The sequence below is a fragment of the Spea bombifrons genome, chromosome 3 (genome assembly GCF_027358695.1).
Source record: "Spea bombifrons isolate aSpeBom1 chromosome 3, aSpeBom1.2.pri, whole genome shotgun sequence".
In the NCBI taxonomy this organism is placed as follows: Eukaryota; Metazoa; Chordata; class Amphibia; order Anura; family Pelobatidae; genus Spea; species Spea bombifrons.
Genome location: NC_071089.1, coordinates 73,012,361 through 73,026,009, shown reverse-complemented (window position 1 = coordinate 73,026,009; position 13,649 = coordinate 73,012,361). Strand labels below are relative to the sequence as shown.

The following is a 13,649-nucleotide window of genomic DNA, read 5'->3' as shown; positions in this document are numbered from 1 at the left end:
AGGACAAACTGACACCAACCCCTTATTGTACCTTTACACATTTCATTGCTTATTCCCAGAGGCTGATAAAGATCAAGATGGTATTAACTTTGTTTTTTCTTCAGCTTATACAAGAATATCCATACATTCTTAATCATAATCAATAGGTAGCAGAAGCCAATCACATGTATGCTCTCCGAACATTGATATTTTCTAGCCATGCATGTTATAATTAAAAAATTCAAAATCATCCAAGGCAAAAATATTGGGGATTCCATCACATCATGTGGCCATATATTGCTTAGCCCACCACTTCCAAAGAGCTGGATCAGTGGAATTGCACTGCATGTTAACCCACCGATAGTTTTTAAGCATCATAAAAGGCATACACATTCAGATTATTGCTAATATAATAATGACCAATAAGTACACAAAACAGGACAATAATTAATTGTATACCCAGTGAATCCCCAATATTTATGCCTCAGATCTATGTTTTTGAATGGTATTCGCTGGGTACCCGTTAAATTCTTGCTTGTTTAGTGAAAATATTAGCCATTATTATTGTACGAGCAACAGGGAATCTGAATGTGTATTACCTTTTATATTATTTGGGCTGTGCTCCCCTTTCTGTATATTTGTTAGTAGGAGCGCTACTGAGCATTTGCAAGTTTACATATTAATGCTTTCTAGTTTCAGTAGAGAAAGGGGAAGACTTAACTGAGACCGAAGCCTCATTTTCTAATGAACGAATGCTTATAGAACAGACTAAACTTTCTTTAATAAAAAAAAAATATGACTTTTTGAGCTAGACTGGTTTAGTCATCCATCGTTAATTGTATAGGTTCTGATTACTTTTTTCACTCTGGCCAATGAGTACTTACAAGGGGAAGGGACAAGCATTTAATTTATAAGTGTGCTGATGCCATTTTAACTTGTCAGTAGCAGCAGTTACATACTGATTAGAGTTGGAGTGTGAGACAGCGACAGCTAGGTTAGCAGAGGCTGACATTAATGCCAGTGCCGGACTGGGAATGAAAAGCAGCCCTGGAAACATTTGGAGACCAGCCCCATATATTGTACCTCGTTGTCCAGCTCTTTTAACAACACGCAGCCCTTATACATACCTGAGTCACACTATTTGCCATACAAATAACTAACCTTAACTCCTATCATGCCAAGTCAGCCAGTACATGCTGGTACAGGGTGGCTGTAAGTGATGTGCAGACCCCATACTGCTGGCAGCATCAATACACAAGGGGGGCAGCTAGCTAGGTTTCAGCATGTACTGGCTGACTTGGCATGATAGGAGTGTGATTGCTAACAGCAATCACAGTCCCATCATGCCTAGGTTCCAGCACTTACACATCCATGCTATCACACACACACTCATTCATTCATATACTCATTCATTCACAGATTCATTCCCTCAATCACGCATACTCATTCAAACACCCCCCCTTACCTGCACTGCAGCTCCTCGATGCCGCTCACAGACTTCAGCAGGGGGCGCGGCCTCCCTCTGCGTTCTCTGGTACTGCACAGAGGAAGCAGGATGTGATGTGATGTCACGTGAACTCTGGTGGGTTCCGCTTCCTCTGTGCAGTACAGAATACCCTCCCACAGGTAAGTAGCAGGGCTCTTGTCGTAGCAGGGCTCGAGGTGCGGACTGCGTAAGATCGGATGCCCTGGGCCGCACCTCGAGGTCTCGCGGGCCGCATTTGCGGCGTTTCTATTGGGGGGGTTCCTACGGCCCTGGGGGGGATTTCTTCATTATCGCCCCCCCCCGCATGAGTTACTGGGGGGGATCTGTCCCCCCCGTCCCCCCCGGTTCCTACGCCCATGCTTATAACAAAATTGGGTTTCACTCTGAAGATCCAAACCACCATTCAATTTTCTGTGATTAATCCTTTGTGATAAAATATGCAAATTAAAATAAGAGTAAATAACTTACTTTACGTTTCCTCTCACTGATTTCTGGGCCTAGGAAGTTTTGCCCTCTGAAGTGACTACAAATTCAGGAGGGAGTTTTATCTCTGGATAAGTAAACATTAAATAAATCAATGTATTGCTACAGTAACTACAGTGCACACACCGACACCCAGAAACACACACCAGGACAGGCTCTGCCACACTGACACCCAGACACACACACCAGGACAGGCTCTGCCACACTGACACCCAAACACACACACACACCAGGACAGGCTCTGTCACACAGACACCCAGACACACACACCAGGACAGGCAATGTCACAGAGCTGGATTGTCCGAGCGACTACCTCCCCTGACTTGTGGTCCCTTAGCTTGGGACAAAACACTCTTTTCCCGGTTTCCCAGTCACTAGCCGAGACTCAGTGTAGGGTATAACCAAAACAAAGACTGATTTATTTTTCACACACAGGGCTGGATATATACAGCAAAACCACACATTAAACAAGATATTGGGATACAAACCGCCCTCTTAATCTGCCTCCCAGCGACAACAGGGGCAGTAATGGGATTAACAATATAATAGGGTCCCAACCTCCACTATCTATTACTGGCCCAAATCAGTTCCAAAATTTGGCCGGGGTAAATGTCTGTAGTGGTGGAACTGGGGGGAACAACATAGTAGTGCACCATGGGGTGGGGGGCTGATATTAAATTAAAACAATGGTGGTTACTCCCTGGTTGCAGATCCTGGCTGTCTGCCAGAGATAATCCTCTCAGTAAGTGATGGGATGATATACTGCTGGGGGTAGCCACCGAAGCATTTACAAAGTCAGGGCCTATAGTCAATATAGTCACACACCAGGACAGGCTCTGCCACTCTGACACCCAGACACATACACCAGAACAGTCTCAACCACATCGACACCAAAACACACACCAGAACAGGCTCTGCCACATAGACACCCAAATACACTCCAGGAAAGGCTCTATCACACCGACACACCCAAACACACACACATCAGGACAGGCTCTGCCACACCGACACACCCAAACACACACCAGGACAGGCTCTGCCACACAGACACATCCAAACACACACCCACCAGGACAGGCTCTACCACACCGACACATCCAAACACACACCCACCAGGACAGTCTCGACCACACCGACACATCCAAAAACATAACACGAAAGGCTCTGCCACACTGATACCCAGACACACACACAAGGACAAGCTCTACCACACCGACACCAAAACACATACCAGGACAGGCTCTGTCACACTAACACCCAAACACACACACCAGGACAGGCTTTGCCACACTGACAACCAAACACACACACCAGGACAGGCTCTGCCACACCGACACCCAAACACACACAGACCAGGACAGGCTCTGCCACACTGACACCCAAACACACACACACCAGGGCAGGCTCTACCACACTGACATCCAGACACACACACACCAGGACAGGCAATATCACAGAGCTGGATTGTCCGAGCGATTACCTCTCCTGACTTGGAACAGATTCAGAATAACATATTATTTGGAAATGGATTAATTCCATTAGAATTAGAACCATTTATGTCTATTACCTATACGTATTGCTGTTTGACCAAGATAGTATTACGGTATGTTACGATGTGCCTTTACATTGGGAGCGGCTCACCATGAAAACATTAAAACACTGAGGCCCGTAGGATTCTAGGTTTTTTTGTGGAGGTCTGAACAAAACAGAAAATTGTGAATTTAGAAACCCAAATCCTGAGTATATTTAAACATAGAGTTTGATGGCAGATAAAAACCCATCCGGCCTGATGCAAAGACTCAGACCTTAATCAGTCATTGGGCTCTAAGAAGATTTAAGATATGTCTATTCATTCCTATCCCTCACTGTATTAACCTCTGCCGCCTCCGATGGGAGGCTGTTCCACCTATCTACCACCATCACAGTGAAGCAGAAGCCTGACATTATTTTTTGTAACATTTCTCCTATTTAATACTGAAAAGTTGCAGTCTAAGGGAATTTAGCTTCTGGATGGAAACTTTGGGGATGTAATTTAAACGGTGTACCATGCCTTCATTTGTGACTCATTTGTGGCTAGGGCATATTTTCCACATTATTATTAACTTACTTCACGTCTGAACGGATCAGCAAGGGTGCGGTGCATATTTGTGCTACATGGGTTCATCCTCTACACTGACAAGTCCTCTGCAGCCTCCAAACCCTTTGCTTTTCGTTTGGTCACATGATGAGCGCTTTATGATTGTTTACACTTACACGAACCTCGAAGAAAGAGACAGCCAGTGGAACTGAAGCAAAAGACAGAAAAGGGGTGGGGCATTGCTGACTGCTTGGCTCCCTTTGCTGCATCTGACCATATTAATACAATTTACTCCTTTCCTCCAATAAGCCCTTCCCGAAGATTAAAAAAAAGAAAAGGAGAAAAGAAAAAAGAAAAGGAGCCAGTGGAAACAGGAAGGAATTAAACCAGACGACAAGCAAGATGTTGCTGCTCCTGAAGACACTTCTAATTCTCCCTTTTACATTTTACCTCTTCCCTTCACTTGCTGCAGCAGGGTAGGAACTCAAACTGTACCTTTTGTCTGAAAAAAAAAGGTTACCTGGAGTGAGATGTAGATTTGTATACACTGCACTTGCAGTACAATAGTGGCTCTCCCAGTTTATTAACTTGTTGTGTTACTTGAAATTTCCGATTTCCGATTTTTTTTTTTAAAGGCAGACATTGAATTAACCCCTTCCGCGCTGGTTGCTATGATTTGTTTAGCCCTCCAAAAAAAAGCCCCAAAACATTATATATTGATGAGATCGGCTTCATTATAGGTTGTACTCAGCATATGGATTTTGGGAAGAAAGTCTTGTTATCTGATAGCCCCTTCTCTGCCTCTGGGTGTTCAGCCTCTTTCACAGCTGATTGGTACCGAACTGGTTAACTAAAGCTAAATACAATCTAACTAGTAAAGGAAAACAAAATCAGGTTTGCTTATATGCAGGATTAGGTTCTGCTTAAAATAGACTTCAGTATATAAAACCCACATATAGTCTGTAAGTGGAGGAAATGACATTTCACTCCACTGGGATATTCCCTTCTGTAAATGTGATTCAGTGTTTTACAGCCAAAATACTAGAATACAAAGACCAACCCTGTTGGAAGTAAATCTCTAAATCCACTTTCCCGAAATGTTTTGCTGGTTGTTTTGGCAGCGATATACAGTACTGTGCAAAAAGTTTAGGCTAGTGTGAAAAAATGCTAAAAAGTACGAATGCTTTCAAAAATAGACATCTTAATAGTTTTTTTTTAATCAATTAAGGAAATGCAAAGTGAGTGAACGGAAGAAAAATCTAAATCAAATAAAAATTTGGTGTGATCACCCTTTGCATCAATTCTTCTTGGTACACATGCACAATGTCAGGTATTTTGTTGGCTTATAGTTAGGTGAATGATTAAACAACTAACAAAATGTGTTAAGTCTTACCATTTGTTCCTCTCCTGGTGGTGTCACTGGCACCTTGCTGCACAATAAAAGAACGTTGCTAAAATTAAACTTTTTCACGTCGCTGGTGGTGCTCGTGGGAGCATCTGATACCCTCTGCACCTGGTTCTGAGCGAAGGATTTGTCCAGTGAACTGATGGTTTTGGTACCTTTGGGGTTGACACAGCATGATAGCCCATTGGGGGTAACTGAAACAGAAACAGCTGCGTAGGAGGAATAAAATTGGGTGAGGAACAGCTAAACTAACAAGGTGAGGTTGCCGAAGACAGCTTAATGTCACACCATTGCAAGAATGAGCAAGGTGTCTGCCGGGCAGAAATTTTAAGGCAGACAAAGAAGCACAAAGAAACAGGTAATGTTGAGGACTGTATATCCAGTGTTAGGAAAAGGAAACAGTACAGCAAATGAAATACACATCATGCTTACTTCTCTTTGTAATCGGAAGATGTCCAGCAGTACCATCAGCTCAGCATAAGCATAAAACTGTGGGACCCTGGTACATCCATCTATTGTCCTGAGAAGTCTTGTCAGAAGTGGGCTTCATGGAAGGCTTGTGGCCAAAAAGCCATACTTCTGATGTGGAAACAAGGCTGAGCAACTCAACTAGGGTGCCAAAAAATTGCAGTAGGTGTTCTTGACTGATGAGTCAAAATGTTAAATATTTGGCTGTAGCAGAAGGCTGGTTGGCCTGGGGAGTGCTACAAGAATGAGTACAGGCAACAGTAAAGTATGAGGGAGAATTTCTTTCAAGTTTGGATTCTGCAAATGGAGTTGGAAATCAGAATTAATGGTCTCCTCAATGCTGAGAAGTACAGGGAGATACGTATCTATCATGCAATATCATCAGGGAGGCATCTGATTGGCTCCAAATTTATTCTGCACAATGACAACAACCCAAACATACAGCCCAAGTCATTAAGAACTATCTTCATGTAATAGTGGAACTAGGAGTCCTGGAAGTGAACATCAGAACATCATCAAGTCTGTCTCGGATTACATAAAGAGTGAAGCAACTGAGGCTGCCTCAATTCACAGAACTGCGGATGAGTGGAACAAACTACCTGCTGAGTACCTTACAAAACTGTGTGCAAGTATACCTTGAAGAATTGATGGTGTTTTTAAGGCAAAGGGTGGTCACACCAAATATTGGTTTAATTTAGATTTTTCTTCCATTCACTCACTTTTCATTTTGTTAAATGAAAATGTCTTTTTTTGAATGCATTCTTACTTTACAACATTTTTTTCACACTAGCCTAAACTTTTTCCATATAGTTATTAACCATTCCTTTTTTTTACACTTCAGAATCAAAGGGTTTTTAGCACTTTTGCTGTTTTGTTTTCAACCATAGCCCTCCCCATTTAGTTTAACAGAACAATCAGTGTTCTACAACACATTGATTAAGCAGACAAAATGAACAAGTTCACAACACCGAGCACTAGGGCTGCCTGATGACATAAGTGCAGCCAACGCCTAGATACGCTCATATAACATGTGGCCGGTCATTTCCCACCAGTGGCCGCACACTGCAGCACCATAACTGCTACTGAAACAGCAGATCAGGTGAATGTGACTTGCTGTCCAGTTTGCCAGATGGCCGGTCTGGGAGAACACACAAAATAATGTAGAATCTTGTGGAATGCAGCGTTAAAACATATCACAATCTTCTGTCTCTAAGATGACAACCCCTATTCTGATGTGGCAGTTAACAAATCATTTTACATAAGAGATTGTATGGCTTGATTCCGCCTCTTTTTCCCAGATATAGTTTTTGGCATGACTGTCGCATTGTAGAAAAAACAGCTACAATCTTTTTGCCACAAGGGAAGTAAAAAAAAAAATAAAAAAATGTCTAATGAGAATTAGTATTGTCTTTTATGTAGTTGTTCCTCTTTTGTAGATGATGTATTTTAATGTACATACCATTTTGGCATGACCTTAGCATCATTTCACATAATCAAAACATAACTGATTGCTGAGAACATGGGAGAAAGCATGTCTAAGTGCTTTTGCCTCAAGACGTTTTGTTCTCTATAAAAGTAGTCTTTCTTCTGCAAAAGGAGAGCAGCCAAATTATTGTTTTATTAATGTGGTTCTGACTGATTCTGCAGGGGGAGGGTTATACATTACAGCAACAGCTTACAAATTAAAGAGACAAAATAGATAATGATATTTTTTTTATTGTTCAGAATAGGGACATTTCAGCTAACACAGGCATACGCATTACTATAGTTTTTTTTATAGTTTAGTTTTGCCCTCTAGCTTGGTCTCGGTGCCGGCTTGTAATGCTGAGCGCCGGAAGATGACGTCATTTCCGGCGCTCAGCATTACAAGCCGGCAACGAGACCGAGCAGGGAGACTCGCCACAGGACTTCTGAAAGGTAAGTACAAAGGGGGGGGGGGTGGATAGGGAAGATAATAGGGAGGGAGAGGAAGGGTAGATAATGGGGAGGAAGGGAGAGGAAGGGTAGATAATGGGAGGGGGAGGGTAGATAATTGGGGGTGGGGAAGGGTAGATAATTGGGGGTGGGGGAGGGTAGATAATGGGGGGGCAGAATTTTAAACTTCACCCCAGGCGGCATTATGTCTTGGGTCGGCCCTGGCTGTATCTGGGTTACAGATACTGATGTCTTTCTAAAGTAACTCCTGCAAGACCATCCAGTTTGATCCATGTGGCAATCAGCCCCAAATTGAATTATCCATTGGCTTATGTATTAAAAAAAATCCCGTTTTGATCTGATTAGAATATTTCTCAATATGTTTGGATGCAGGTGGAACAGCAGCTTTAAAAGTGCACTGCTCGTATAAAATTTACCTGTAAATAATTTGTCATTATTCTTATTATTATATAAGAGTTAACTACTTTGCTTGTTCATTAGACCCACATTCCTGATCACATTTCCTTTGGATATTCGTCCTGGCGTAAATCTGGCATTAGGCATTGATTTGCTGGCCGAGAGTCCAACCCCAGTGAAAGTGGCAGCTGAAATCCAAAAAGATAACATGACCATGGTTGCAGGAGATGGAGTTTTTCAAAAAGGTGAGAATATCAACTCAAACTTGTCAGAAAATGTACTTAGTGAGAAATAAACACTTAAATAATATATGACATCCACAGGAAACCAAACTCTTATATTATTGCCTAAGAAGCAGGTTTATATATCTAGGCAAGTGCTTACTCTGCCTTTTGGGATACCCATTCCTGGCAAGTAGGTGAATAATGCATGTTATTATATGTGAGTAAAAACACACTTGATTTTTTTAAAAATGTTTTATTGAATAATATTCATAATCTGATTAAAATTAAAATATTTAAATCTGTGGAACTAAACTATGCTTCTTGGTTATAAAATGGTAAGTCATGCACATGTTTAGTTTTTTTCTTTTTTGAGACAATTGTACTTAATACAATACATTGTATTAAAGAAGTAGCATACAGTAACATTATATGTCTACATTGTAAACACATGCTTTAGGAAAATGTATTGTAATGGCAGCTGTTTTAGGTATTGTTACCAGAGCAATTATGTCATAACTGAGTTGTGTTGTCTGGAATAGGTGGGAAAAAGTACATGAGGTGAAAGAAGTGAAGTTCTATTCTATGGACTACAATGGGGCAGATATACCATTATTCTTGCTACACCTGCTACAGGTGGTTTATGAGACGAAAACTGTAATATATATAAACACAATCTGTATATCTGAAGAAATGTGACAATAGTGCAGTCCTGCACTACCTATAGGCAAGGTAGGCGCTGGCCTAGAGCGCAGGTCAACGCTTAATTGCCATGTGACACAATAGCACACGCTTATAGGATGTTGTATTGGAACTCAAGGATCTTCGTAAAGGTTTATATGTTCTTTACATATGATTAAATACCGAGAAGAGAAAATAACATTTTTTCTTTTTTTAATGTTTTGTCAACATAGCACAAAGCCTTTAAATGGTATACCCCTTGTACGTAAGATATTTTGTTAAACACGTAAGAATTTCGTGAAGCTGTGTACAGATAAGCTTGTCAAGAGGGAAGAAGCATAAGCTGTAACCGAGATAAAACAAATCATTCCTTGTTCACTTTTGAGGACCCTCTGTATACAAGGACGATATATTCCTGAGTCTATGCACTCCTTTCCAATGTCTGTAATGTATCATAATCTCACATATTCTGTTGTTTGTAGAGGGGGGACTTCCTTAGTGGGATAAGTAACTTCTGTTGCTCTCCTGGTCTAATTATATTTCTCATTTTTGTATTGTTTTCTTAAAATAGGTTCCTTTGGTACGCTGATTCTCCCAAAAGTAAGTCACTAGCCAATTATACACTGTTCTTTACTGTATATTTTCCCATATAAGACACTCCCATGTATAAGACGCACCATCATTTTGGGGCCCGAAAATTAAACTTCTATCATGCCCAGGTTCTAGGATGAGTGTGATGTTAGCTATACTGGAATCTGGGTATACCTGGGCATGATAGGAGTGTTATTGATGTTAGCAATCATGTGTATTTAATATAGCAATCACACTCCTATCATGTACAAGCAGCTAACACATGCTCATCACTTTCAGCCTCCCCTATTTACACATCCATGCTATCACACACACATATTCATTCATTCCCCCCATTCATGCAGACTCATACACCCTCTCTACCCTTACCTGAACTGCAGATCTTCCGGTGCCGCTTGCAGACTTTGTTTCCCTCTGCATTGCTTGAACTATGAGTGAGCTTCTCTTGTCCAGCCCAGGGGAGCAGGAACTGAGTGGAGTCATGTGATGTGATGCACATTCATGTGACTCCACTGGATTCCTGTGTCTCCTTGACGGAACAAGATATGCTGCTGAGCAACACAGAGGTAAGTGAAAAAAAATAATCTACAGCTACTGTATAAGACGCACCCTGATTTTTACACCACAAATTTGTCCGATAAAAGGTGCGTCTTATACATGGGGAAATACGGTAATTTTAATTTACAATTAAGTGGGAGCTACTAAGCAAGTATACTTAATCTTTCATTAAACATTCCTTGCCTCATCCCTCTTTTACGTTCCTTGCCTCATTCCTCTTTTACGTTCCTTGCCTCATCCCTCTTTTACATTCCTTTCCTCATCCCTCTTTTCAAATTATGTACACATTGCACCTTTCCTGGTTCCTGGGTACTGCTGTGCTTCTTTTAGCAGGCGTGAATGGAGCAACTATGGAAAGCTGTGCTGCACCCCCAAGGCTTTTTTTCCTAGAAAGCTTTATAGACCAAAATGCCTTTCAGTAAGGCATATAACACTGTACATCATAGAAGACTCATAAATAAATTGCTATGTACGTTTTAATATTTTATTACTAATATTATAAAAGGTCTCAAACATAAGGTATGTTATATTGCAAATGATACAAAGGCCTGCAACACGATAGACATTCCTGGTGGAATAAGCTGGATGGCTGCTAATTTAAGTGAATTAGAAGAATGGTTAAGAGTGTGGCAGCTGCAGTTTAATGTTGATAAATGTAAAACAATGCACATAGGATATCAGAGTTTAAATGCAAAACATAGCATTGGGAGTTCTGTCAGCAACAAAAGAAGAGAGTGAATTGGTACTACTTATTTCTGAAGACTTAATAAACAATAATCAACGCAAGAAAGCATCAGAAAAAGCAAGCAGGGTGCTCTGGTTAGATGTTACCGAGAGTTTACAGTTCTGGAGATCGCATCTCCAGAAGTATATTGATAACAGTTATCACGAGCAACTGAGAGATCTCAATATGTATAGTTTGGGGGATAGAATAGAGAGAGGAGATGTAATAAATTTAAATACACCTCGCTGACTGTGTACTATTTCCACAAAGTAGTTTACTTTGTCTTACTAGTGTATGCTTTCTACCTTTTGGACTCCAGGTTTGCTCCCTAAGTTCCTTGCTGACCCTTTTAGCCTCTCTACTCTTATTTTCTTTCAGTAGCATACCGAAAGGGGGCAGGGGGGTGTTCTCCCAAGTGCCACTCATCAGGGGGGGTGCCCAGTGGCCCGACAGCCGCCTAACGTAGGTTCCTGCTTCCCTGTGTAGAAACAGAATTTCATCACACAGTGTGTGGGCGCAAGCTGCGGGCCCGTGTTAGGCAGCTGCCGGGACGCATAGACTTCTGCGCAACCCCATTCATGCTAGGCCGGCCCCCAGACCAGTGAAATCTGCAATAGAGGTAAGGGAGTGTAGGTGAATGAATGAATAAATGAATAAGTGAGTGTTTAGGGGCAGAGGTGGCACAGACAGGCTGCTAAAGTGGCAGAGGTGGAGTAGGCCGGCTGCTAAAGGGGTAGAGGTGGCACAGGCAGCCTGCTAAAGGGGTAGAGGTGGCACAGGCAACCTGCTAAAGGGGTAGAGGTGGCACAGGCAGACTGCTAAAGGGGTAGAGGATGCAGAGTCAAGGGCAGGAGTGCCACAGGCAGGCTGCTTCAGGGGCAGAGTTGGCACAGACAGGCTGCTTCAGGGACAGAGTAAGCATAGGCAGGCAGCTTCAGGGGCAGAGGTGGCATAGTCAGGGGCAGAGGTGGCACAGACAGGCTGCTAAAGGGGCAGCAGCGGCAAGGCTGTTTTAGGTGCACATGCCTGGCTTCAATGTCTGGCTCAGTGTATAGTGATAGGAGTTATGCTGTACCACCATCAATGTCTGACTCAGTATATAGTGACAGGAGATATGCTGTACCATATATGTCCAGTAAGTTTTATTTATTTAAACTTATTTCATTTATTTATGTTAATATTTTTTTTCAGATTTCTATTTTGTTCCAGACATACAGTTTATACATTTGTGAAAAAAATATTCTTGCCAACATTATTTTTTTTGTATGGGAGTGCCACATACAAGACCCCCCTAGTGCCAAATACTCTAGGTACACTCCTGCTTTCTTTTAAAATCTCTTGACTTTTTCCACTGATCCTTTAGCTTTGTCTTCCACCTCTGTTATCCAGCCTTCCCTTAATACCCCAGACCTTTCTTTTCTATTTCACTTATTCCTATTCACTTCCCTTTACTGTTCCCTCCTTTCTCAGCATTTTGCTCCATGTTTTTTTGCAACTCTTTCCCCCACCACTTTCACCACAATTAAAGAAACATGGCTGACATCATCCACCTCCCTTTTTAGCATTCACATTTGATGGCCTACAGTTCAGACATACTTCTAGTTTTATGGATGGAAAGAGTAGGGGTAAAGGCATTTTCTCTAACTAGACTTTATCTTGACATGATGCTGCTAGACATCAGCACTGTTGATTGACAGAAGTCATCAAGGCCTTCTTGTAATTCAACAAATATTGAATTTGAATTACATTTTTTGTAACTGGAATTCTCTTTGGCATGAAATAAATAAATAAAAAAAAAATGATTCTGTTGATGTGGTGTCACTCAACCTCATTGCCACCTGGCTAAGTATTCTTTCTAATAATTGCTTAGTCTCAAAGAGTGTTCCCTTAGAAAGTAAATATGTTTGCAGTAACCCATGGACCAATGACAAAATAATACACAGCAATTTTATATGCAATGCTGTATTTATAGAATTGTTTCCCTAGATCCGACCACAACAGTACACCCCCAGATCTTTTGTTCCGTTACTAGACTAAATTGTGAGATTTACAACTTTCTTTTTTTCTTCCCCTAGCTTCCACTGAATAGTGTTAAAGGCAAATATGAACTACATGTAAAGGGATTTTCTAACAATGAAGTGATATTCTCCAAAAACACATCTCTCCAATTTAAATCAAAGAGTTTCTCTGTGTTCATTGAAACAAATAGTGTATTTTATAAACCTGCCCAAGAGGTGAAGATACGAATACTGGCTATTTCAATGGACTTGAAACCATACAAATCTACAATAGATATACATATTTTGGTAAGTTTTATTACACTTTATCTACATGCAGTTATATGATGTCCCCTTAATAAAATATATATATTTTTAGTTTATGTTAGTTAAACTCACATTCCAAGTCTGCATCCACAAATACTAAGAAAAGGAATGTTAAACAAATAAGAAAGAACTAAACCCCCCTGTTAACAAAATGAGGAATTGTACACATCCATGCCTGCCTTACACCCCATCCCTAATGCAGTTGGATGGAGGGGTGAAAAATCCAAAATACCATATGGCATGTATGAATGTGTATATCTCTAATCTTTGGTTAAAATGTAAATAAATAAACATAAATTACCACCACCTCCAAGTAAGCCA

General features: G+C 41.2%; 1 protein-coding gene across 2 annotated transcripts in view; it reads left to right on the top strand.

The window, feature by feature from the left end:
* Nucleotides 1-4,048: 4,048 nt before the first annotated feature.
* Nucleotides 4,049-13,649, top strand: part of CD109 (CD109 molecule) — a 67,222-nt gene continuing 57,621 nt past the window's right edge. For both annotated transcript variants that reach the window (XM_053458815.1, XM_053458814.1), the window contains exons 1-4: nt 4,049-4,501; nt 8,314-8,474; nt 9,703-9,731; nt 13,080-13,310. In XM_053458815.1, coding sequence (XP_053314790.1) covers nt 4,428-4,501; nt 8,314-8,474; nt 9,703-9,731; nt 13,080-13,310 — 495 coding nt within the window. In that variant the 5' untranslated portion in view covers nt 4,049-4,427. The remainder of the gene's footprint in view (nt 4,502-8,313; nt 8,475-9,702; nt 9,732-13,079; nt 13,311-13,649) is intronic.